This window comes from Thamnophis elegans, chromosome 9, assembly GCF_009769535.1.
Source record: "Thamnophis elegans isolate rThaEle1 chromosome 9, rThaEle1.pri, whole genome shotgun sequence".
NCBI classification, from domain to species: domain Eukaryota; kingdom Metazoa; phylum Chordata; class Lepidosauria; order Squamata; family Colubridae; genus Thamnophis; species Thamnophis elegans.
Genome location: NC_045549.1, coordinates 49,731,290 through 49,759,110, shown reverse-complemented (window position 1 = coordinate 49,759,110; position 27,821 = coordinate 49,731,290). Strand labels below are relative to the sequence as shown.

The window sequence follows — 27,821 nt, the reverse complement described above, 5'->3', positions numbered from 1 at the left end:
TTATGAATACCAACATAGATAACTCATAACTAGCAAACTAATGCAATAGTGCAAACATTAGTGTTTACTTACTAGATAATTGATGAGCCAGTGACAGCCAAAACTGAGAATAGGTACTCAATATTGTGTCTGTGAATAAGGCCTGTAAACTATTTCCTCCCTCCTTCTCAAATATGGACTTATCTCCCGGATATGAAGTGAATGCACATGTGATGTGAGTGTTCCTCAGAGAAAACACCAATAAATGGACCAGAATTGAAACTGCCAATAGTTGATACTGGAGGTGGTTGCACTGTGACTAAGACATTGGGATATGATCTCCACTCAAAAGTAAAACTTTCAGCCAAACCTTTCTTGGGAAAGGAGCTGTTTGAAGAAAAAATTAGATCCAATAAGAAGAAATCCTCGCCTACAGCCCCAAAGAGGAAAGAAAACAGATACAACAGAAATCCTGCATCTGTTTTTCTCTACTTAACAATAAAATCCCTGCTGCTGCTCAATAAGATTTTCTTTTTTCTCTTACTGACAATCTGCTGATTTCACTGCTAAAGCTGGTTCTTTAGCAGTGTTGCTCTCTGGTTTTAAATGGGAGCGCTTAGGAGTCACCTAAGATGACTTTTGGACAATCATGGACCCAGTAGAGAAGGGGGGGGGGGTTCTTGAAGATTCCAATTCCCTCTGGAAGCAATTGAAAAATCATTGGGCATACTCATCTTCCTATCAATCAGTTTTGTTTTCTACGCATGCCAGAATTGTAATGCTCACTTTTTGACTTCACTGTTTTATTTTGCTTTAAAAGTTGATCAGCAGTTGCATGCTGATTTATTTCAGCCCCTTGCTGGACTCTAATTGCTTTTTCTGTTTTTCCCTTTTGTTATATGTTGTTCTGGATAACCTTTGTTCCTTCTGTATAGAAAAGCACTGCAACATTTGAGGGGATGGGGTTGAAGAGATATTAGTCTTTCACCACTGGATTCTGTATTTTTTGAATGTGCAAAATACCTAGAGTTTATTTGTGTTGAATTTTTCTTATGATCTTGGATTGAAATATAGAGGTGTGTTCGTGTGTATACATACATACATACATACATACATACATACTTACTATGTATGTATGTATGTATTTATGTATATTCCCTGATTAAGTTTGACAGATTCAAATGGCTAAAATGATTTCTCTTACAAAATCTTGATCAAACTTTAATGATTGTTCAAAGAATGTTAGAATCTACTTTGGATAAAGATACACAACAGGACTTTGAACCAGAAAAGTGGATTTCATCTGCTGTTCTGAAGTTTAAGTCTGCATACGTTCAATATTACGGCCTTAGCTGGAAGGCAGGGAGACAAATTCCTTTTCTCTGCAAAGGAATTCCTTTCTTCTACAAAGATGGAGGGAGACTGGATGTATTTATTACAGTTTGTGAACAACATCAGTTAACTGGTAACTACTTCTGCTTGTACTCTGATTGGAAGATAGATTTATTCTCGAGACTGAATTTACTACATTTAATTAAACAATTGACAAGAGAGAATATTAAGAAATAAATATTTTTTTTGTCCCAGGATGAATTATTTATAATTTTTGGGATGATTTGGTATAGTTAAGATCCCATGATAAATTTTCTATGAATGGATTACAATAACAGTTTGTTAACAGAGTTTTGAAACATTAATTTTCTCCTAATTTGTCCTTAATATAACACATAGAAGACAGGTCAACAAGTTGCAAATAAATGTAGTAATTTAAAAATTTTGGGAGGGCCTATTTTGCAAATGCGGGGAACCAATGTTGAATTGAACATTAATCCGTATTCAGCTGGAGGGGATAATAGGTGTATAATGTGTTGTGGGTTTTTGATGCATCTTTTTTAATCTTCTAACTACTGTATTTTTCGGAATATAAGACACACCAGAGTATAAAATGCACCAAGGTTTTAAAGATGTAATTTAAAAAAAAAAAAAGTTTTTGCACTCTACAGACCTCCCAAAAATGGCCTGTTTTGGGGAAAACGGGCCCGTCCCCCCCCAAAAGGGTATGAATAGCCTTTAGGAGGCTTGTAGAGTGCTCCTGGGGTGGGGGTGGGGCAAAAATGAGCAACAAATGGCCCATTTTTCATAAAAACCGGCCCCCTTTTTGTCAAAAAAAAAAGGGCACGCATAGCCTTTAGGGGACTTATAGAGTGCTCTTGGGGCTGCGGGGGGAGGGGGGGATGAGCAAAAAATGGCCTGTTTTTTGCTCATTTCTGCCCTCCCCAGCCCCAAGGAACACTCTGCAAGGCTCCTAAAGGCTATGCATAGCCATTTTGGTGAAGGGGTGGGGTTTCAGGAAGCAAAAAATGCTGTATTCAGTGTATAAGATGCACCCAGATTTTCAGCCTCTTTTTTGAGGGGAAAAAGTGCATCTTATATTCTGAAAAATATGGTATTTTGTGCGGGGTTTCCTATTATGTCTTCTTGGGTCTTTTTAAGTTTTTTTATTTTAACTTTGTTCTGAGTAAAATAAATGTATTTAAAAAAAATTAAAATCCATTCCTTCTTTCATCCTGCAATTAGATTAGAAAAACACATTAGAGAGGGCCCCTATCTGATGATCCCATGCTAAACAACCAAAGTACTCATCCAATATCCAATCTAATGATTCAAGAACCAAGGTACATTCTGCTTAGCATAATGTTATAATCTCGCAGGTGCCTGTGTACTAGCAGAAATTTCAGCACACCTGGAGAAACACTTGCCAGAAATATGGGCCTGAGAGATGACTCAGAGGGAATGTACACTAGAGTTCATAAGATTGAAAGTTCACAAAAGCTCACAAAAAAGTAAAATCCATCCTAGAACAAGCATAAATATTTCAGGATAAAGGGAACCATAAATAATTGCCAGAATGGCCATGCCCAATAATATATGTTTTTTTCTGTTATTTGTTCAGTGAAAATGAAAATCCTGAAGCTTAGGTCCTGGGAATATATTCTTCAGTCCTCTTTTTGTTAAGACTGATAAATTTAAGGTTTGGGTTCATTAAGCTGCAATTTATATCTAAGATCCCAAGTTCATTTTTGACTTCTTCTTGTGCCATATCTGTCATTGGACATTGGCGATCATGTTGGCAATACTATTTTTGTCAACAGCTGCATGAAAAAGTGCTGCTGAGTTGTGTCCAAACCAGTCCCTTAGGTTTTGAACCCATGATGTTCTTCTTCTGCCTGGACCTCGTTTGCCTTCAATCTTTCCCTGGAGGATTAAGTGAAGAATGCCATATTTTTCTGGGTGTTGTATCACATGTCCAAAATATTCTAACTTTAGTTTTTTAATGGCTTTGATGATTTCCCTTTGCCGCTTATCTATCACCTCCTCATTTGTCTATTTTGTTAACCCAGCTTATACATAATAGCCATCTCACATTTCAAATGCTTCTAGTTTCTTCAAAAGGTTTTTTGTCAGAGACCAACTCTCTACTCTGTAGAGCAGGATAGAAAAGATGTAACATCTGACCAGCCTGATTTTCAATCTTAGGCATATGTAATGACTACAGAAGACCTTTTTCATTTTGAAGAATGCTGTTCAAGCGTTCTCTATCCTTGTCTTTACTTCACTGATCATGTCTCAGCTTTCATGTAAATTAAAACCGACGTATATGATCCTTTTTTTTTCTAGTGGTATTCCTTCTAGTGGTATCAGTAGTAAATTAATAGGTTGTTTGCTGATGACCATGTTCTTGGTTTTTGAGGTGTTAAGCTTCAAGCCATATTTTTCAGATATTTCTGAGACTCTGTTGATGAGGAGCTGAAGGTCTTCATGCTTACTGGCAAGCAGAACTGTATCATCAGCATATCTTAAATTGTTGATCTGAACATTGTTTACTTTGAGGCCAGCATCAATGTTTTCCAGTGCTTCATTGAAAATTGACTCAGAGTAAATATTAAACAACAGCAGAAACAAAATACAGCCCTGTCTGACCCCTCTTCGTATTTCTGCATCATTTCAGTATTTTGGGCCTAGTCTCACAAAGAAATGTTTAATTTATCAGCAAAACAGCTCTTTACTTTCTGCACAGACTTTCCCAGCCCAGCCAGTCATGGTGCTCAAGTTGTTTTCAATTCTGAGCTAATTCAGATTTCAAATACCAAGGTTTGCAAAGAAACATTTAATTTATCTCTGTGAGCCTTTTCCCCTCTATGCTAAGAAGCCTTTGCATCTTGAAATCTGAACTAGCTCTGGGCAAAGCAGACTTTTCCCTCCACGCAGGCAAACCTCTGCAAAATTGGCTGGCTTGGGAATGCCTTTGCAGAGGGAAAAGGCTGCTAGTGAATTAAACATTTCTTTGTAAAACACAGAATTTTTCCTGACCTTGCTGTTCAGCTGCTTTGTTGCTAGGCTTCATGAGTGGCTGGATCGAAAAAGATGACACTTGTGGAATTCTCCCATGTGAACCAATGAGAAAGGCCTGCTCTCCTTACCTTTGCCCATCTCATGAGCTCTGCAGATCTTTGCAAAGTAAGTGAGCGATAATGATGGATGGACGGAGGAGGCCCAAGTGGCTGTGGGGACCCCAAGTGGTGGGAAATATAGCATGGTGTATCTCGGGATGGGGAGAGGCTCAGAGTCATCCCTGAAGCACTAGGGTCATCCCTGTGCACTTAACAACCTTCACAGGGAAGAGCTTGGATGAGGGGCTCATTAATGATGTAGTTGATTTACATTCTCAACTTTCCACAATAGTGGGGCAGGCTCCATTACTGTCGTAACTTGAGGATAATCTGCATAGAGTTAAATAGGACTATAGTTAAACAGTTGACATATCTGGCTTGTGAGTTCCATTGGTTATTACCGTATTTTTCGGAGTATAAGACACATCTTTTTTCCTCAAAAAAGGGGCTGAAAATCTGGGTTTGTCTTATACATTGAATATAGCATTTTTGCCTCCCAAAGCCCCGCCCCCTTCACCAGTATGGCTGTGCATATCCTATGGAGGCTTTCAGAGAGCTCCTGGGGGCTGGGGAGGGCAGAAATGAACAAAAAATGAGCTGTCCCCCCCCCCAGCCCCCAGCAGCACTCTATAAGCCTTCATAAGGCTATGCATGCTATTTTCTGGGCAAAAAATGGGCCCATTTTCGTGAAAAATGGGCCATTTTTCCTCTTTTTTGCCCCCCCAACTCCCCAGAAGCACTTTGCAAGCCTCCCCCCAAGGCTATTTATGCCTTTATAAAAAATGGGCCCGTTTTCATGAAAAACGGGCTTTTTTCAGAGGTTTGCAGAGTGCAAAAACTTTTTTCCCCTTTTAGAAAGCTCTTTAACTGGTTGATGAAAATTACATGGATCAAGTACTGTGCCAGCAAAAACAAAGTCTTAGATGCTGCAGATTGTCAGCGATTTCCTTCTCCAACACATGGATAAATACACCTGGAAACATCTACCTACCTACCTACCTACTCTCTCTCCCTCTCTGCCTACCTACTGTATTTCTCTCTCCCCCCTTCTACCTACCTACGTACCTATCTATTCTCTTTCTCTCTCTCTCTCCCCTTTATCAACCTATCGAATTATCCTCCCTCTCTCTCCCTACCTACCTACGGTATTTCTCTCTCTTTCTCTCTCTATCCTTCTATCTACGTACTTACTTTTTTAAAAATTTGCCTCTTCAAAATTTTGGGGCGTCTTATACTTTGGTGTGTCTTATATTCCGAAAAATACGGGGTAGTTGGTTTCTGAGTGTAATTCAAGGTGTTGATTAACATGCATATTGCTTTACATAGCTTTGGACCTAGTTATTATGAAACTTCCCTCCAATTGTGTTTACTCATCTGTAAAATATGATAGAGTAGGCATGTTCTTTAAACAATGCCATCATATGAATTTCTATAATTGTATCTTTTCGGTCATTGCTTCTGCTATATGAAATACTAGTTATCCAGAAATCTGTTTAAATCATCAATACTCTGTTTTAGGAAAGCATTGGAAACTTGACTTTTCAAAATGGCCATTGGCCAAATTATTTTGTAATCCTGTTCAGAGTTGAAGTTGAAATTATTTTTATGTAATCCCCAGGGAATCATTTATTTTCTGTATTGGTTTGTTTCAACTGAGTTGAACGTATCTGATTTGATGGACTTAGCAGTGTATTATATTATTATGTGTTATTATGATGTGTCCTCAGAACTTGCTCCAGTAATACAAGTATTTTTAAAACAGAAAAATATAACCAGAATCTGGGATCATGGTTTAGAGTTAAGTTTCTGATCTTAAACCCAGCCTTAGAAGCTGTCCAACTATAGACTGCAAGTTATTAAACAATTATTAGATTTCCCTTCTAGCCTCTGGACATAAATACAGGAGACCATTAAAGTTCATTAATTATGAATTTCACTTGGGTGGTATTGGAACAAGTCTGAACAAATCGTTAAATTTTCATGTTAATCCCATGTTCTACTTATTTGGAGATTAAAATCTTACATTTCCATTTTTATCAGTTGCAATGTGTTATATTATCCAATCACAAGGAATTGTGGTTAATCTTAATTGTGGTTTCCTTAAAATAAAAAACTTTAATTGTTAATACTGCTAGGTTTAGTGTCGAAAATGAAAACCAGCGTCCTTATAGGCAAAATTGTCAAAATATTACGATATAACACAACTTCTAAAACAGCCCATTATATTTATTAATATATAACGTAGTTTTAATTTTTAAATTATTATTTTTGTTTCTCTATCCACTTTATAAATTCTTATTTTGGTTATAATATAAGCATCCTCCTGAATGCTTTTTTTTTTTTAGTTTAAAGTGTTTTCTTTAAAATTCAACTTTTCAACACCGTGCTTCTTCATCCACTGCTGGACGGACTTAGCTCGAGAACAAGGAGCATTGCCATCCTGGAAGTAAAAGTCCTTCCCTACAAGTTGCTGAGCTGAAGGAAGCATTGTCTTTTCCAGGACTTCTACATACTACTTGGAATTCATGATTCCCTACACGATTTTTATCCAACCAACACCAGAAGGCGTGATACAGCCCCAGATCATCACATGCAATGGATGCTTCACAGATAGATTCAGGCAGTACGGCCTAAATTCTTCAGCTGGAAGTCGACAAGAGCAGTGAGCATCTGTGAGCCTTTGAGCCTTCTGGCAAGCAGTCTGTGATGCACTGTGCTCGTGCACACTTTTACATCACATGTTTCACCCCAAATTCTTGTAATCTGAGGTGAGGTCAGCTTCCTGTCAGCCATCGAAATGCATTGCAGAGCCCAGTCTTGTTATTTTTTCAACTTTCTTGGTCTTCCTGAGCGGAGCCTGTCATCAACTGAACCAGTTATTTGGTATTTTTAAACAACTCTGCTCACTGTGGTGCGATGGCATTTCACTCTCTTTGCTATTTCTATACAGGAGTAACCCTCTTCATAAAGCACAATGATGCAATGCCACTGCTCAGTACTGGTGAAAGCAAAGGCCTTCATCCTTGCCCGCAGCCAGAGCTAAATAATTTTTTTTGATGCTTTTCATGCCAATTTATAGTCAGAGAGTATGACAACATTAATTGGCTCATAGATTTAGCCTCTTTGCATTTTGATTGGTCAGCCAAAGCTCGCTGCTAATTGGCTACTTTCGTTCCTAACATTCTCGAAAAATCAAGTTGTGTTTGTTTTAGCACATAAACTCACTCAAAACCTTAAAAAGACTTTGGTTATATTAATAAAAATTATGCATCTCAATCCAACTACAGAAATTTTCACCAAAGTACTAATTTTGTGTGGTTTCTATGAGTTAAAAGTTGATTAAACATGTAAATACAGCTTAAAGCTGAAAGCGTGCAGGACTTTTCACACAGCTGTATTTATTGTACTTATCCCAAGGTTTTATGATTCATTGTAATATCATTAGAAGATGTTATCATTGAAAAAATGAAAGGCAAAATGACCAAAATGCTGAATGCTACATGAATTATTTCAAAAAGGAATACAAACATAGAACCATATTCCTTCATTGTTCATTACAAAAGTAATGAACAATGAAGCTCCTTTCTGACATCAGAATATAATAGCTAGATGTCTTTCAGAAAAGAGTTTCAGACAACCCATCTGCAGAGGAAGAAATAAAAATACTTAATGTAATTTAACAGGAATTATATAAATCATTTCAAATTTATTACTTTATGAATCGCTATTAGAAATTCCCTTTCTCTTTGTTTAGTTTAATATATTCTATCAAACAATTAACATTTAATTGATATAATTAATCAATTATAATTTGGTATAAGGGATAATTTGTGATAACTCTCAGTGCTCTTTGGAGTAGACAATATTCAGGACAGTTTACTAATATTTAATTTTTCCTTACTTTATATTGTGCACTTATTGCTTTGAAACACCAATTACCTTTTAATTTTCTTTTGTTGCAAGGAGAAAAGTGTTTAAATAATGATGGGCCAGTATTTCAGCACACAATATTATTTAATTAGCAAGCTAACATTACAAAAAACTATATATATATATAAAGGGAGACTATATATATATATATATATATTTATTTATATATTTATATTTTATAGGTGTGATTTCCAGTTAACCCCTAGAAAATGTATTAATCTTTTAAATACAGGATTGCATCCATATATTAAAGGCTGATTCTCCACAGGAGTGTAATACATTTGAACAATATACAGGTAGTTCTCAACTTGCAATGGAATATGCCTATTACAGCTATAAATCATGATGATTGTGAAGTGGGTCAGCCATCTGACTGACCTGTTTACTACTTTTTTTGTGTAAGCTAAAACTATGGTTGATAAACAAATGCATTGTTCTCTATGAAAGTAAATACTGGTTTTTGGCAAAAACATTGCAATTTTGTTCATGTGACTATTCAAATTACTATAAATGCGGGGTAGTTATTGAGTGCTCAAATTATAGGTGCATCTCTAAGCTCACTGTTCACTATTGACTATTCCATTTTGTACTAATATTTAAAAAGTTTATCTAAGGTAAATGTGGCATTTGATTTGAAAGAAAAAATATACATCACTTTTTAATCCAAAAATATCTCTATTCTAAACAGCTTTCAAAAGCATTAAAATTAATATACTGTATCATCTAGTTAAAAGCAAGATTAAAGCAACACCTAAAAATCTTATAACACTATCAATAGCATAATCAAATTTAGTCTCAGTTGAGGCTATATAAAGAAGAAATCAGATCTAAGCTCTAATTTTCATATAGCTATTGTTATTTCACATTTATTAAGCTCATTATGCTTCTTAAGACGGTGGCACACCCGAGAGGAACTTAAAAGATATCAGATTCATGAGAAAAGGAATGTTCTTATTGCAAAATTTCAAATCATTCAAAACTTTAAAGAAACAATATATTAGTGAAGACTTCTTAGCAATGTAGAAACTGAGTTACTGTTTATTATGTACTATAAAAATGTCCAATCTAAACTATTTTATGTGTTTGTAATCCTATGAATATATAAGTAATACTTTTAACATTGAAGAGGGATTTAAAAAATAACTTAACCAATATCCATAATTCAGTTTATAGACTAGAAGTAAGACACATCTAACAGTGTGCTGTCATTAAAATCTTACAAATATCCTGTACTTCACACTCATATTTAATGTGTTCTTCCCTTTAAAGCAGTTATTCCACAATAGCAATCCACTTTCATAATCACAACGTAACAGAAATCAGCTGATGTATATTTATATATTTCTTATGGAAATCAAGTTACAGGTAATTGGCAGATTTAAAATACTTTATTTGAAATTATTGTTAGAATGTATTAACATAGAAACAGAGATGTATAAGCTTTTAGTTTTGAATTTCTATGAACAGGGGTTGCCTCCTGGTGTGAAACATGTCCTAAGATAATAACCCATCAGTTCAGAAACATAATAGATTTTAGAATTCAGCAGCCTGTCTGCCTGAAGAGATCATTTATCATCCTTACTAATATACAACATAACAGATAGAATCATTACCCCTTTGTTCTTCATTTCCTATCTTGCATTCATTGGTTACATTGTAAGAGCTTTTGTTGTTTTGTTTTTGTGGTCAAGTATATGTACTTTCTGTCTTTTCAGCAAAAGCGAAAACAAAAAAAAGATTTCTGCAATAAAAATAGCAGCTATTTTTTGTTAAATTGGCTGGGTATGGTATTTCTGTAAGAAAGCAGAACAAAAAGTGCAATTTCTGACAGCCCCATGGTCTGGTCAAACAGTGAACATGGCTCCAATGGAACCTTCTTTCCTATAAGCTGCCTATGCATTTTGCATCCATTTTCCATTTCATTTCACTGCTGCTTTTTCTCTCTGCTTTTTCAAGCCTGATTTTATCATTATCCTGCTCTCTCTATTTCTGGTCTACTCAGGACAGTATGAGAACACTTCTGGTATGATTGGAACAATTTGATGTAAAGCTTATAAAGGAGTTCTGAATTTTAACCATTTTATGAAACGCTGATCTCATTTTAAGTGTTTATCAAATGGCTCTGTTGATCAGAATAGGAAAAGTTGACTTTTTTGTTATGTGTTTAAATAACTTGATAGCCTTAAAAGGTATAGTGTAGCAGAAAATCTCTGTTAGTCTTACATTAATAGTAATATTACTAATATTAGTAAGCAGGAATCACAAGAGAATATCTTACACCTCTGTTTAGTTCATAAAGCGTAAGCTACATGTTCTTTTTATAAAAAGCTTATTTCTTGATAGTGTCTTTACTAAATGAAAGGTAGGGTAGAGAAATATTCAGTACTACCATGCATTTCAAAAAAAGAAAAAAAACCCTTCCAAATTAATCCCTATAATTTCAATTCTCATTTATGCATAAGAGAAAGTCTTCCTTTCTGTTTTAACTATTGTAAAGGAACAGGATTTTAGATACATCATAATATATCTCCTTTGCTGCTTCTGGGAATATAAAGAATTAGTATAACTCTCAGGTTTGTGTCTATATATATTCAAATACTACATTACTGCAACTTCCGCAGTAATGGGATTTTGTGCATTAACAGTCATTTTCTTACTTGAGATCAGGTAATATGAAGTGTTTGTATGCATTCTATGTATAATTACATGCATTGAAACTACAACACTTAAACCTACATAGAACGCAATATTAGACACATCAATACAAGGCAAGCAACAGATACTGTCTTTTCATTGTTCATTCTAATCCGAAATGTTCAGTGGTAATTTTCTTTTTTAAACGTATAATCAAACTAGTAGAATACTTTTCTGTTGCAAATTTCTTCTACTGAATGGTTTTTGTATATACTTGATTATCTAATTTACCATTCGTAAATGTAGGTTCGTTGGGATAAAAAGACATTAAAAGTAAGAAAAGAAAGCCGCTTAAGGCTATATTCTGAGGATTTTATTGAAACTCTAGTTTTTTTCAATTTTATATACAATACATATATTCTTCTGTGACACAAAACATACATTACTCCCCAGATTACAAAAGTACAAGCTCATTTCTTGGAATGAATGGTACATGTGGTTCATGAATAGCCTGCTGGGGGGGAAAGGAGAAAATAAAAGTGGCTAATTAAATACCTTTTTAAAAATGCAATAACATTAACTTTACCAACACTAGGTTTACACTTTTAAAACATGAAACTTTTAAAATGCTGCTAGAAACTACTCGCTGACTTTCAAGGGCACATTGCCAATGGAAAATAAGGGAATATAGGGATCATCCAAAATCAGGGTTTTGACTGCAAGTAAACCATTACTTAGTGGCATTTTCAACAGCCTATAGCAATAACTTACCATAGAATCATAGGACTAGAAGGGACCTTGGAGGACTTCTAATCCAGCACCCTGTCCAAGGCAGGAAATCTTTATACCACCCCAGTCAAATGGTTGCCCAACCTTTTCCCCCCAAAAAACTTGCAGCAACGGAGAACACACAACTCCAGGAGCAAGCTGTTTCACTAATTAATCGTTTTCAAGAAAATATTGGACAAACATTTGTCTAAGGTGGTATAAGAATTCCTGACTTGGGCAGGGAGTTGGACTAGAAGGCCTCCAAGATCCCTTCCAGCCCGATGATTCCATGATTATTCAGTTGATTTTGTGATATGTCCTTTTAAACACTTTAGGTTAAATACTTATTTTTAAAATACAGGACCCTTGAGAAATCATTTAAACATGGGTTCAGCAACAAGTCTATTTCAATAGATATAATTGATTTAATTATTTAGTTGCAGAAGTTGAAGAAGTATTTTTCTTGGCCATTAGTGATGCCTAGTGTTGAAATTTAGGAAATATCCTAAGGCATAGAACACATGCTTCCTCCACTAAGAGCTCCAAATTATCTTTAAAAGAACACATTTGATCCACTTGCTTGAGTCTTTATCAAGTGAAAATTTCTGGTTATATGAAGATGTACAGAGTTGAATGACTAAAGGCTAATCTAGAACTGTAATAAAGCTTATGCTGTGCAATGCAATGCAGTGAAATAATTGCTTGCTGTGACTTGACCAAAAAGCAATAAACTGACATCTAGCATAGGAAATTGGTGGTATTTTTTCCAGAAGTGAAGGAGTAAAATATTCAAGAGAGAGAAGCCTGGACGCATTAGCCTTACTTTTACTTGGGGGACTGAGAAGGTACTTATTTGTCAATTGAAGAGCTCTGTGTGCTGTTTTTCTGTCAAACAAAACAATCACTCAGTGCATTCCATATGTGAGCTTCTATATGAATGTCTATATCTGTCATGCAAGCCCATATTGATGAAAAAGGAAAGATCCTTTTTTGTCATTACAAAGTTTGTGCAACAGAGATGTACAGCCTGAGCTGCCAGAACCATGTACAACCCTCTGGTATCTTGGGTGTAATTCCAATTCCAAAACTTGCTACCAAATAATAATTTTAGGGTGAGTTTTACTATAAGGATTAAATTGTAAATACAGAATTAGAAAATGATCATTTTAATTGCAATTATATTGAATTATACATAATTAAGATTTTGTTTAGGTCAGCCCATTGTTTTTTGGAGACCATCGCCTGGCATTTAATTCATTCATTTCATTTGGCTACACCAAATATAGCCCTTAGTCTGCCTTAGTTCTTCTTTTCCATTGTATTAGATTGGATTATTATAGATTGGCCCAGACTTAAGAGACACAGAAACAATCTAGAAAGGTGTTTTTTTTACATCTCCCTTTAAGAATTGGGAAGATAGTTTTTTTTTAAAAAAAAATGAAGATAACAAAAGAGAAATATAAAGCAAATCCAAATGTAAGTTTTTTCTATTACTTGTTCTGCCTTAATTCCTCTCTCTGAAATGTCTTCTTTTTCTTCTGTTACTGGCTACCTTGTAGTGTACTTGCAACTTTCACATTGTGCATTTACACTTGCAGTTTTCCTTGATGTGTCTCTATACTTCTTTTCCTTTGGACCATATACTCCCCTTAAAGAAAGATTCTTTCTTTTATTAGGCTGTTTTTAGTCTGTTTTCTTGTGGAACATGCGTATCATCCCTTCTACCCCATCTCTTCTCACACCTATTTCAAGGTTGCAGTTGTATTGACAACTGTGCCAATCTGATGCTGGAGAGAAATCTCAAATAGGAGAGGAATAAGCAGCATAGATAACTTGTGATTTTTCTACCCTGTTTCCTTTAAAATAAGACCTCCCTGGATAATAAGCCCAATCAGGCTTTTGAGTGCATGCACTAAAGTAAACCCTCCCCCAAAAATAAGACCTCCCCAAAAATATTGCAACACATTAGCAGCCATGAGGTGACCACGCTCACTGCCTTCTGCAGCTCAAAATTAATAAGACACCTCCGAAAACAAGGCCAAGCATCTCCTTTATCCCTAAATCAGCATAAAGACATCTAAGCAGAGCTGATTGAAAATTAGATCATTTACTGTGAGCATTTTCTTTGTTATGCCTGTCCTACTAAAGATTTTGACCAATTCCTATGCTATGTTTTTAATAGTCACATTTCTTAATGGAACTGTTTTTGGATAGCAAGTTGCATAGTTGAATACAGTTAGGGTAATAAATCTTTATCCATATGTCCAGGCTGCTGTTCCACATCCTCCTCCTATTACATATTCTTGCTACGGAACTTTTTTTTTCATTTTTGTCTGTAATGAATATGGAGAATATGTTTTGTGACATTTCCCAAGCAAGTAATTTCAAGGTTCCTATGATGACACCGCAAATAATAATGCACCACTCCTTTTAGTTCTAGAATAGGAAGAACTGATTGACCTGGTTCTAGCTGGATTTTAGCAGTTACCTAATAATTGGTTATCTCTACTCTTAGCTAAAAATATCAGCAATATTTTTAGAGTTTATTTTTATTACACTCTGAACAAGAATAAATCATTTCTCACTATTTTCCAAGAAAATTGCCTGCAGAACTATGGGAACATATACTGTAAAATAATGTATTGTTATATATGTCATTTAGAGTTGACTAAATATGACATCAATATATCAATATTACATCCAATAGATTGGGGGGGGGAGTAATTTCAGCAGCTTTTTAAAAATGCATGTGAAGATATTTCTGTTGTTGGCACTTTTTTTCCCAAACCTATTCTATAAAAGAAGTTTATTAGATGGCAGCATTTCCTGATCTTGGATGATCTCAAAAGGTTAACCAGTGATTTTCCTGGTTAATATATGTACTATGATATTAAAAATAACCATCAATATAGTCTAGACTGAAAACTGAAAATTGAACTTTGCATTTTTTAATTATTATTTTTTTGAACTACAGTATATTAGATTTATATCTTGTCGCCATCTGTTTTCCCACAATTCCAACCCTATTAGGTAGATTGGACATTGTCAATAAATCTATGTATGAAGTTGTGAGAGTTATTTTTACATGTTCAGAAGTATAAAAACAAATAATAGGTCATACCATTACCAAAATATAGAACAAATGGAAACCTGATTACTTAAAGACCTTAATTTGGAGCAAGCCTGGGGAAGGTATAAAAACTGAACAGTGATTGAAATGTAAATAGAATTCTCATTTGATACTTAGTAGTCGCTGGCATTCTTTCATAACGACTTCATAGTTTTACTGCAATAGATCTGTTTTTTTTTTTGAGCTGTCATGACCTACAAAATACATTCTTACAGTATTTTGTTTTGCCAGCTGAGAGGTTCCTGACAGAAGTCAACAGGATATTAGATTGGCCTATAGAACCTTTATCTTATCATGTAAGAAATTTATTTTCTTATTCTTGAACTCATGGGGCTTTCATAATATAGGGAATATTTATCCAGTTGGTGGTACAATATACACTGTTTTGCTGGATGTATAAGGTTTTACATGTTCTTTGGAAAAATTTACAATTAATTTGATTTAACAATCCTCTTAGAAAATCATGTTGGGAGCATTAACAGCATGAATCAACAATTCTAATAACATTTTAAACGCAGTACTTGATACGTGTAGCGAAAATATTTAATATCATGTTTAAAACTATTCCTATCTGAAGCATTAAGTAAATACACAGGGAAATATAATAGATAACATGTTAAAAAAATAATATAAAGCATTTTACAAATTATTTTGTGTAGATTTTAAGTGTATGTATTTTTTTTCTGCAGGCATTTCCTATTCAAAACAGGAACAGGGACAACACCACTGTTCAGTACTGCAACACCGGGTTACACAATGGCATCTGGCTCAGTTTATTCCCCTCCTACACGACCACTACCTAGGAACACCTTATCAAGAAGTGCTTTTAAATTTAAGAAGTCTTCAAAGTACTGTAGCTGGAAATGTACAGCACTCTGTGCTGTTGGGGTGTCTGTGCTTCTGGCAATACTACTGTCTTATTTTATAGGTAAGCTTTCCTTTTTATGTTCATTATAAACCTGTATTCCAGTACTGCTGGAGGTAAAGATTTAGATAAAGATCTGGAGCTAAAATATAGAGTCAGCACCACACTTGCAGTTTAAAGATAACTTACTAGCAATTGCTGGAAACCATGTGAGTATTTTCATTAAAAAATTACATGGAATAGGAAAAGTGTAGCATATTGGTTATATCCAAAAAAAATTCTAGCAAAAAGCCTGTATATCTTTACTTTAATAATGAAATTATTTTCTAATAATGAAAAGCATTGCTTAATTCTTGTTTCTTTTTCCCATGCTTTAAAGTATTATTTTACTGAATAAGTTACTCATGATTGCTTATGTTGTCCAATTGAGTATATACTGTATTAGTCAATTGTAAAATGAAGTGATCCAACTCTGTATCAATTAGTGCATTATACCATATTATAATGGCAGTGTCTGTGATTATTACATAAACAATATAAGAGTGAAATGTCATGTTTTCCTGGCATAACTAAAATGTCTCTGAACCCCAAATTAAATATTCTGTTAAACTAAACTTTTTGAAATGTTAAAACTTGGTGTTGAAATGCATTTCTTAAATTTAAGCTCAGTCTAAGCACCAGCTGAATAAAATATGTGAACTTAGATCCTTGTTGAAGCTGAAACCATTGAGAATAATGTTGAAACAACAAAATAATATAAAAATAGTTCGTCAGCAGTCAAAGAAATTTGCTTTCCTTTCTGTTTGAATATGATTGCCTGAGATTATTGCCAGTCTCCCTATTACCAAAGAGAATCAAAAGAATTGCATGGGATTGATTGTGATGCATTATAATTTGATGCAATATATAGCAATACTGGTAAGACGTTTATTAGACTCTAAGACTTTTTGGTTCAAAGTATTAGGCAAAAATTTCAATTACTGTATGAACAAAAATGTATAATTAGTAGAATTTATTTTTATGCTTTTAGTTATTGGAATTTGATTATTCTTTATTGGCCAAGTGTGATTGGACACCAAGGAATTTGTCTCCAGTGCATAAGCTCTCAGTATATATACAAATAGCAAATTGATAAGGCATAGATCATACATCCTAAGATACAATGTTATGTTTTTAGTTTGATATGTAGTCCAACTTATTCCATACTCTTCACCTTGCAGAGCTTCAGGTAATGTAATTATATACATAAAATATGTCAGAATACGTTTGGGCACCGTTAAGTGCCACTAATGTCAGACATTGAATATCTAAATATGCAGTTAACATTCCTTATTTATACTTACAAACTGATGTGTGTTTGGTTAAAACTGATCTAAATTTTAATCACATTGTTTTAAGTAAATTATTGTTTTAAATAAATAATGTAATGAAGTTAAGGTATATTGTAAATTAAAAATTTCCTATTAACTTGGACGCATTTAAATACATTCAATTATTGTATTGTACATATTGAATGCTACTTTTTGTCAATCTTAGTTTCAAAACAAATAAGACTGACCATAAGTTTGTCTTATATTTTGATACTACACTATGTTTTCTAAGCAGTGGTTAAAAAAGATGGAGATGCCTAATGCCTTTTGTTTTATACTTGGCATTGTGTTAAGCATACGTTTTGCTGTAAGCATACATTAAATCTGTAATTCTTATTCAGCAAAGATAATTTTCTTTTCTTTGAAAGAAAAACAGTAAAAAGCTGCATATTTTCCAAAGGAAAGAAACCTATTAAGTCTTTGTTCTTGCCTTCTAATTATTGATAGTGTTTAGGGCTCCTAGCCTTCATTGAACAGTCTTAATGTTTCCAACCTATATTTTGGAAGGAAGGATTATCACTGAAATAGTCATTTTAAACCTGTGGAGTGCTCGTTGATGGATGTACTCTGTTACTTTTCTGCGTGTTTGTCCTACATAATGTCTGTAACAGTCCTTATGTTGTATGTTGTTGGTATGGTATTTTGTAGATGACTCCTGTTTTTTTTTCCTTTTGGGGGGTACAGGATCTTTTGGTTTACTTAAGATGTTTTGGAGGGCTTTAGTTGGTTTGTGTGCTATGGTGATGCCTTGCGGTTGTCATCTATTGGTGGTTTCTGAAAAGATTTTGATGTAAAAATCTGTTGTTTCTGATATGTATCATACTAGCAGTTAGAAGACATGATGAAAATTCCTTAATCTGAGCAGACTGAATCATAGTTTCAACTGGAAAATGGTGCATTCAATAGCAAGCTAAATCCAAAATGCTAGGGAATTCCTGGAAAATTGGCATTCAAACAAAACAGCCATCAGTGGACATTTGGAGATAAACCACATTTACACACGATTTTAAAGAGATAACAGTTTTTGTTTTAAAAAAAAGAAAGGAAAGAAAGCAAGGCCAGACTATATCTCTTTCAGCAACCAACACAGGTGAGTAGGGATTAACACAGATAAACAATCAGCAAAGAACAATAGCCTAATCGAACTTTCAAGGAGAAAGCCACACCTCCACAAACACTGGTAGGGCAAACTACTGTATATAAGCAAGGAGCAAACCCCACACTCAGCAGCACTGATGTTACATAGGCTAGTAATGAAATCTCAGAGAGCACCAAAGACTCCACAATTCAAACCTTAGCTATATATTTTTTGTCTTTTAATCCTCTTAAAACTTTTGGAGTTTTAAAACAACTATTTATTTTTGTTGCTTTTTAAAAATGAACCTAACAATTTCTACAACTTTTGAATAATTTCCTTCTACTAATTTGTGCTATTTTGCTGCTATTTGGGGTGCCTCTGGAACTGCAGAATATGGTTTTGGGGTGCAAATGTAGTTGTCTGAGATTTCCTACTATGAGGAAACTGTAAACAAACTGGAAAATGAAAAGGTTAGATTCATTAATCTGTTTTTGTAATTCCTAGTGGGAAATCGTGAGAAACAAGCTTTTCTGGCATTTTTCAGGGCATATCTTCCCATGTGGTTACAGAATATTGTAACATTTGGAATATTGGAAAGAGAAACTATTATAACTAGATTCAGTCTATGCAGTGATTTAAATTTTGTTAGGCATGAGAAACTGTATATACTTACAATTCCTGTAAACATCTCTCCATGACAACCACAAAAGATTGCTTGTTCTCTTCAAAATATGAAAAATTTATGTTTTACTTGACCTTAAATCTGATATAGTTTCTTTTGGCAGGCTATTAGCTCTTCTCTTTATGTTATGAGGATATCCTCCATCTAAACAAGTGGGTCTCAACCTTCCTAATGCCACAACCTTTTAATACAGTTCCTCACGTTGTGGTGATCCCCAACCATAAAATTATTTTATATTTTCCGTTATTTTTTTGAAAATATGTGTTAGGTGACCCCTGTGAAAGGGTCATTCGACCCCCCAAAGGGTTTCCGACCCACAGGTTGAGAACCACTGATCTAAACTTTCAATTCACTTTTTGTATAATTCCACAATAATTCTTTGCTCTATTTTCCTGGATATGAAATACTGCTAAGATATCCACTTTCAAATCATAGTATAAAAGTGTCTGCTGCTAGGTTGCAGAATGTTTAAAATATATAACATTTCCTACTAGGCAAATTAGAAGGTGCTATAGCTCTGGAGTCACAATTGGTCCTATGCTTCTCTTGTTATGGAGTTTCAACCCAAGCCCCAACTCCTTTGGGGAAAATGCGTACTTTCTCACTTGATAACATTGTCCTTAGCAAAACAGCTATTTCTTTAGAAACTGGAATTGTAATTGGTTGGTCAACTAAAGCATGTGCCCCACAGCTGAAGGACCCTGTTATTTCTTCTGCTTAAAAGGATAGTTAATATTCCTGCTTACCAATTGTTTCTGATAGGCAGTGGAAAATAACTTTTCAATAACTCAGGGAAGGAATAACAACCTGCAATTTAATACATCTCCATCTTGCCAAAAGTCTTCACTGTTACTGAGTTCTGTGCATATTTCTACTCAGTTAGCTGGCCTTTCACAAATCCAACAAAGGAAGCAATCAGCAGGCTGAACCACCTCCAGAAGATGTCAACCAAGTCTTTGCAGAGACTCTTTTTAATTGAAGTGAAAGCAGTCTTCTATTGATCAGTGTGTCAGAGCATCCAACCATTTGGGCAATTGTCAGATTCCTTCCCTTGACAGTATATTATAATGGGATTAAATATTGCATATTTTTAAACTACTCAAATATCTATCCATCTAGTTTCTGAATATGTCGCATTGGAATAATAAAATCACTGGAAGATTTTTTTTTTCAATATTCATCAAAGTATGCAAGGAAAATTTCGATTGAAAAGTAATATTCTAAATTCTCATTTCAATAAATTACATTTTTTTCATAAGTAACCCTCAGCTCAGTTCATCAGGGAGATCTATCGGCTTTGATATGACATTAATTTTTTCCATATTTCTTTTTGTCCATGCCACATGTTTTCTTTATTTACCAATTGAAACTACTCCAGTACAAGGAAGTGTACTTATCATTAATCATATATCATGGCTTCAGTGATCTTCTCTTCACCTGAAAGAAGAATATGATTATTTTGTGCTTCTTTCAAATATATCACAGCTGTATTGATTTCAGGTTAATTTTTCTCTCTAGAAACAAATACCTAACTTTGCTTGGAAGTTTGCAATATTATGATTATAAAATACCCATCATGATAAATCTGATCTTCTGTCAAGATTCATTAATTTACTAATCATTCTTGTTTCATGGACATGACATTCCTTCTCTAGCCACTCCTATTTTTCCAGACCCATATAAATCTCAATCCTGCTTCAAAATATTATTATTTCTGTGATGACTCTTATCTCTATACCTGTTCCTCTGATCACTGGACACATACCATTTGCATCTATTTAATCGATTGTGTTCAGCAGGGATGAGGTTGGGAGGGGCAGGGTGATAATTTGTTAGACTTTGGGTTAGGAGATGAATCTTTGGAAATCATGTTGAATCAAGATATGGTAATACAAAACAAATAAGGCCAAGTTGATTATAATTTCAGGCTTTGCATAGGATAAGAGAGATCACACTGAGTAACAATATATGCAGGGAGCATGACCAACAATATATGAATATAAACCAATGTTCATGTAGCTGCAGAAAAAAGCAGTCCTAGGCTGCCTCAACAGAATCATAGTATCAAGATGAAGAGAATCCTTATTATTGTATCTTTTGCGTTGTTCAGATCACATCTAAAACATTTCCACAACATTTTAAGAAAAACGTAGATTAAAGTCCCTGCGAACCATTAGCCTAGGGGTCTCTATGAGCCAATTTTAAAATTTTGCTAAATAAATAATGTATTCCTATATGATAATAGATGAGTCAGCCAATCTGGTTTGCATCACCAAACCCTGGGTGGACCAGGCAGGGGAAGATTCCTCTCAGAAATAAACCTACCTGTGTTTGTCACAGCCACAGCTCCAGAGAAGAGGAAGTAGGGCACCTATGATTGCCCATGTGGAGCTGGGGGGATCCATTGTCTCCAGCGAAGAAAGGCAAGACCAGGGAGAAGACCAAACTCTTGTCCTCCAGAGGAGCCTTGCTGTCCCTCATAGGCCATGCAGGGGACCCCCAGATGGTGGAGCAGGCTACCCAGAGCCCTGGGTAGCAGAGGGCAAGAGCCCAGCCCAGCCCTTGACTTCCGAGGGCACTGGGGCCCCACAGACCAGACCAGACCTGCTTCCTCCTCAAGGCTGCTGCTGCTGTGCTCGTTCTCCTTGGCCAGGTTGTTCATGGTGTGTGCATGACGGCAAACTGTGTGAGTCAGAAGGAGGCTCACTCCCACTCCATGTGAGGAGACCCAGCTTTGTAACCAAAGCATCTTGAACAACAGGAAGGGAGACCACCAGGAGTGATCAGAAGGAGGAGACAAGGGGATGGCAAAAGGGCAACAGGGCTGCTGATGGCCAAGTGCTAAGGCAGGACTTCTCTCAGATCCTCCCTCCCTCTCATTATAATCTTCCTTCTTTCTACTTACCTACCTACCTTTCTTTTTCTTTTTTCTTTTTCCTGCCTTCTTCATTTTTCTTCCTTTCTTCTTCTCTTTCCTTCTTTTTCCTTCTTTGCTCTCCTCTTATTATCCGTCCTTTTTCTTTTCTCTTTCTTTCTCCTTTCCGTCCCTTCTTGGATGCTCAAATGCAAAAGGAGAAACATTTCTCGTTGCCTTTTTGCCTTGTGATCAAATGCCACTTTTGCTAGTAGTTTGCTTTGCTAGCACTCTGCCAACAGAAACAGAGCTCAAGAGGAGCATGCTCGGCCCTCTCGACTCCATTTTTCACTGTGGCAGCCTCCAGCGCTCTGCCAGCTGCTACCAGGTTATAGTTCAGCTCTCAGTTGGGCTGGGCTGGGGCAAGGCACCGTGGGCTGGTCCTTCACTGTTTCCAGGGTGACCATGCAGGCCAGATCTAAGCACCCCATGTGCCAGATTCAGGCTGCAGGCCTTGAGTTTAACACCCCGACATAGCAGAAAGAGGAAACTTGAGAATTCACACGGTTGATGTTAAATGGAACAAAACTGTGAATGAATTTGGATATTCTGCTTTGGATACCGCAAAGCCTCCTCCCAGAAGGCAACAAGGAAAATATGAAGAGAATGTGTAGCATCCAAGACAATTCTGCAGACCCTGCTCAACATCATTTATGTGCTATGTCCTAGATAGAAGGACGTGAACTACTAATAATCTTTTCTGTCATCCTCACCACTCTCTACACTACCTTCCTGTCTAAAGCAGTAATGCTTCCAAACCAGACAATAATGCAATATGACAGGATGCTCTTGATCATCCCTATATAGAAAGTGATAAGGACAGGGAAAGGAAGATGTACTCTTCTCATGCAGTGCAAAAATGCAGGCACTGCTGTGCCTGCTTCACCAGTGTCTCACTGTTGAATACCAAGCTAGCCTACTTGTTAGCTGCACAACCAATATTGTGAGTGTGAAACAATGTCCCTGCTAGGGAAGAATGATCTGCAGGACCATATGAAGGGCTACTCTGAGTAATATTCTCACTGGCACATAAAATCACTTGGATTTGCTCACATGTGGACTCTCATGGATGCATCTACTTAAGGAGTATAATATGCAAGTAATCTAGAGCAGGTTTGGTTTTGTGACTCTTTAGGAGATGGACAGGATTTGCTAGTCCATTCATGTTTTCATCTGGGTGATTAAAGCCACCCAGAAGATGACCTATGGTTGAGTTTATGCAGTGTGGTGTTAGTCTTTGAAGGGATGGCCTCATCAATCTTTTTGTCCAATTTTTTAAATTTTCTTTTAATACAAACATTTCATCATTCATTAAACTGTGTGATGTCTGGGTACAATTTTTTTGTGTGTGTCATAATAGTTAAAACTTACCATGAAATTCATTGTATATATATATTCTTATTTTAATATTAGTACTTAAAAACATATCTATTGTTATAACATTTCTCTTCTTAATTTATTTAATTTTACAATACATTATTTTCATATTTCTTCTCTAACCATTGATAGAATGGCTCCCATATATTATAATAATCAGATTCTTCCTTTCCTTTAATTGCAAGTGTTAATCTATTCATTTCTGCACATTCAAATATTTTTTAAATCACATTTTCCTCTGTGGGGATCTCTTAACCCTTCCAATTTTGTGCAAATACAATTCTTTCTATAATTATTACATGAATAATCAAATATACATTTTCTTTATTATATTTTTTTCTGACAAGATACTGAACAAGAACAGTTCAGATTTTAGATCAATATGTTGCTGCGTCATCTTCAACCACATTTGGATTTTTGCCAAGTATTTTTTTGCTTCTACACATGTCCACCATATATGATAATACGACCCAGGTGTTTGGTGACATTTCCAACATTTAGTTGATTTGTCTTGAAACATTTTTGCCAATCTTTCGGGTGACTTATGCCGTCTGTAAAACATTTTATACAAATTCTCCTTGTATGCAGTTGACATTGTTAGTTTATAATTTCTATCCCATAGTTGCTGCAACATCTAACTCTATTGTATGCCCGTTTTTTGCTCATGCTATCATTGTTTCTTTTACTTGTTCTTCTAATTTAATCTGCAGTAAATAACTGTACAATTTTTATTGCCCTTTCTTCTGTTCCCATTAATACCTTATCCAGTATATCCAATAATATCCAATTCTGTCAATTCCATATAAAAACCATATAACTTAGCATCTTTTTCATACCTAGATTGTATTTGCAGTTGTGTATACCAAACCATATCACTCCCTTGTTTTTCCAATTCTTGCTTCTTTTTAAGTTCCCCCTTTTCTGACAAAATATCTTTATATCTGATAATATTTCCCATATTGATAATATTTGGAGGTATTAGGGCCTCATCAATCTTGAAGGAGTTTGTAGTGTGCTCACTCCTGAAGAAGACATTGCTAAATCCAACATTTCTGCACGAGTAACATTCAGTCAATAGGTCAGTGGAGTGCAAAGGCTATCAAACCTGCTACTATTTAAACCTCTAAATAGAAATGATCCTTGGTTCCATTTGTTGAGAAAGGTATAATTTATTAGAGATCTAGTATATTGCAGTAGTGCAAAGCCAGAACTGAAAATCACATGCCAAAATCCCTAAGTTCTACTCCCCCCCCCCCCTTTAACTGTCTCTCATTGCTCCCGCCAAGGTATATTATCTGGTTCAGGCAATATGTTTTCCTAATGGACAGTCTAAGCATAGTTTGGTATGTTGCCCCCTCCTTCTTCCAGCTGGATGACCATGAGGCAGCTTGTCAAAAGAGATACAGCATTCATTTTGTTTCACAAAGCATTCTCTCCCCATTCATTCTCCCTCCCCACAGTTGATGGCAATCTGTCACTGTGGAATGGGACAACTCACAGTGGCCAGTTTAGCGTGACTTAGTAGGCATGGCTGGGGTCGCAGCCAGGTCGCCGCAAGTAGGTGGGCATGACTTGGTGGGTATGGCTACATCCAGGTGGCGGGCTTGACGCTGCTCATTGGATGCGGTTGACTGGGGATGGTTGGGTTGGCATGGAATAAGTTGCTCTGGCTAAGTCATTATGGGGCCAATGCCCCACAACTCCTCACATCCACAAACTGCTGGCAGTCAAGCATATGCATGTGCACATGCACACTGCATTCCAAGTTTGGGAACTTTTATACACAGAGGAAGGAACAGTCCTTCTCCCCAAGCCCGGGCATGATTGATGGCTTGCCAGCTCAGATGTACAGCTGTGTGAAAAAGTCCTGCACACTTTATGGTTTGCAATTTATGGTTTACAACATATTTTGGATAGGCTATTGAATTTATGATATTTTATGCTAACTGCTATGCAAAAAATGTTATATTTAAATAAATACTGGTGGTTTTTAAGTGAAAGCATAAGCTTTTTGCAATTTGGTGCTGTTTGGATGGGGATTGTGAATTTTCTTGCATGCTTAAAATGCATGCTTACAATGACTATGAAAACAGATTAACTGATGCATACCCAGTGGCATACATGTTGCAATTACTAAGGCCGATGCTAGTGTTTTGTTAACAATTGTATTGTTTGTTGCCCAGAAAAAGACCATTACTAATATGAAATTGGCCAGCCCTTATTGCTTATCACCAAGCGGCATCGCTTTGGCATAGACTGTAAAAGCCTTTGCACGTGATATTTGGTGACAGTGTGTGGCCAGGCTGCAATAAGGGATTCAATCAGCTGCTGCTTGGTCTTCGGATGCTTCTTGTTTATTTCGTAACCAATATTGGCCCACAAGTTCTCAATTGGGTTCAAATGCAGGCTCTGAGCTGGCCGATCCAGGAGTCAAACAGCATGCTTCTTCATCCACTGTTAGACGGACTTGGCTCAATGACAAGGAGCATTGTCATCCTGGAAGTAAAAGTCCTTCCCTACAAGTTGCTGAGCTGAAGGAAGCAAGGTCTTTTCCGGGACTTCAACATACTGCTTGGAATTCATGATTCCCTGCATGATTTGTATCCGACAAATACCAGAAGCAGTGGTACAGCCCCAGATCATCACATGCAATAGATGCTTCATAGATAGCTTCAGGCAGTACGGCCTAAATTCTTCAGCTGGAAATCTTCAGACATACTTATTGCACTGATTCTCAGTCAAGTAGAAATTGCTCTCGTCACTGAAGATGACCTTGGCCCGCTGTTCGTTGGTCCACTTGGCATACTTCTTGGCCCACACACATCGACGAGAGCGGTGAGCGTCTGTGAGCAAAGGTTTACTTTGAGCCCTGCAGCCTTTGAGCCCTCTGGCAAGCAGCCTCAGACACACTGTGCTTGTGCACACTTTTACATCACATGTTTCACCCCAAATTCTTGTAATCTGAGGTGAGGTCAGCTTCCTGTCAGCTGACCTCACCTCAGCGTTGCAGAGCCCAATCTTGTCATTTTGTCAACTTTCTTGGTCTTCCTGAGCGGAGCCTATCATCAACTGAACCAGTTATTTGGTATTTTTAAACAACTCTGCTCACTGTGGTGCGATGGCATTTCACTCTCTTTGCTATTTCTATACAGGAGTAACTCTCTTCATGAAGCACAATGATGCGATGCCGCTGCTCAGTACTAGTGAAAGCAAAGGCCTTCATCCTTGCCCACAGCCAGAGCTAAATTAAATTTCTCAATGCTTTTCATGCCTATTTATAGTCAGAGAGTATGACAACATTGATTGGCTCATAGATTTAGCCTCTTTGCATTTTGATTGGTCAGCCAAAGCTCACTTTTGATTGGCTACTTTCAATCCTAACATTCTCGAAAATTCAAGCTGTGTTTCTTTTAGCACATAAACTCATTCAAAACCTTAAAAGACTTTGGTTATATTAATAAAAATTATGCATCTCAATCTGATTACAGAAATTTTCATCAAAGTACTAATTTTGCATGGTTTCTACGAGTTAAAAGTTGATTAAACATGTAAATACAGCTTAAAACTGAAAGCATGCAGGAGTTTTTCACACAGCTGTAGATTAAACTCTCCAAGCTTGAAATAGGAGGGAGGTGTGCTCAGCACACCAAAGGAGACATTATCCCAATCCCAGACATCATTGGCATTGGGCTGCTTCCCTGTCCAGTGCCCCTCCTGGCAAAGCAGGAAAAATGGAATAGAAAGCTTGCAGGAAGCAGTTTCCTCTGAGTCCAACAGTTGAGTCCAACTTCTGCCTTGACAAATCTCTGGAAAGAAGGAAGGGATGGCAAGGGAGCTGCATGGGGGAGACTGGCCAGGGTTAGGGTGGACATGCAGCTTCTGCCTTGACAAATATTTGGAGAGCAAGAGGAGGAGGTAGAGGAGCACTGCTCCCCAGTCCTGCACAAGCTTTCCCTCACTTAGCTCCCTCACCACCCCTCCATCTCTCAAGATATCTTTGTAATTCAACCAAGATAAGAAAGAAAGAAATTACATCATTATCAAGTTATAAATGAGAGCCTGCAGACTGCACAATGCTCTGGTACATCAGTATTGACAAGTTCAATAGTTTTCCTTTAAAATCTCTATATTATGTTTTCCAATTCTATAGTTTAAAAATAATTTTCATCGCCAATCATTTTGTAATAAATACTTTGTTGTTAGGTTGGCCTGTATAAAATGGATGATTGCTCCAAGAACTACCCACAAGTAAACCAGGGTGAGAAATGACAGCAACATTTGTGACAATTATATATAAAGCAGATCAATGTATGAACTTGCATGACCTGTAACAAATATACTTTTCTTTTTGGCATGGACCTACTCTTGCTACTTCTAAGCAGTAAATCCAAAACCTGGATTTACCCACCCTCCACTTGTAGAAAAATGTTCCATTTCATTCTCCTTTCTGAATAAATAAATAAAATATAAATAAAACAAATCTAAGAGAGATTTCCCTGCAAAGTTTGCAATTAAAGGGAAAGGTGAATTTCCCCACTCCTCCCCCACTTGTAGAAAATGTAAACTGCAAAGACAAGGCTGTGAGAATAAAAAGAGATAAGGGTCCACATGCAGCATTATCCATCCGTATCCCTCCATCTCCT

General features: G+C 36.2%; 1 protein-coding gene across 4 annotated transcripts in view; it reads left to right on the top strand.

Moving 5' to 3' along the window:
• TENM3 (teneurin transmembrane protein 3) overlaps positions 1 to 27,821 on the top strand; it is a 360,542-nt gene that overhangs the window by 204,809 nt on the left and 127,912 nt on the right. For all 4 annotated transcript variants that reach the window (XM_032223762.1, XM_032223765.1, XM_032223764.1 and 1 more), the window contains exon 4: positions 15,582 to 15,820. In XM_032223762.1, coding sequence (XP_032079653.1) covers positions 15,582 to 15,820 — 239 coding nt within the window. The remainder of the gene's footprint in view (positions 1 to 15,581; positions 15,821 to 27,821) is intronic.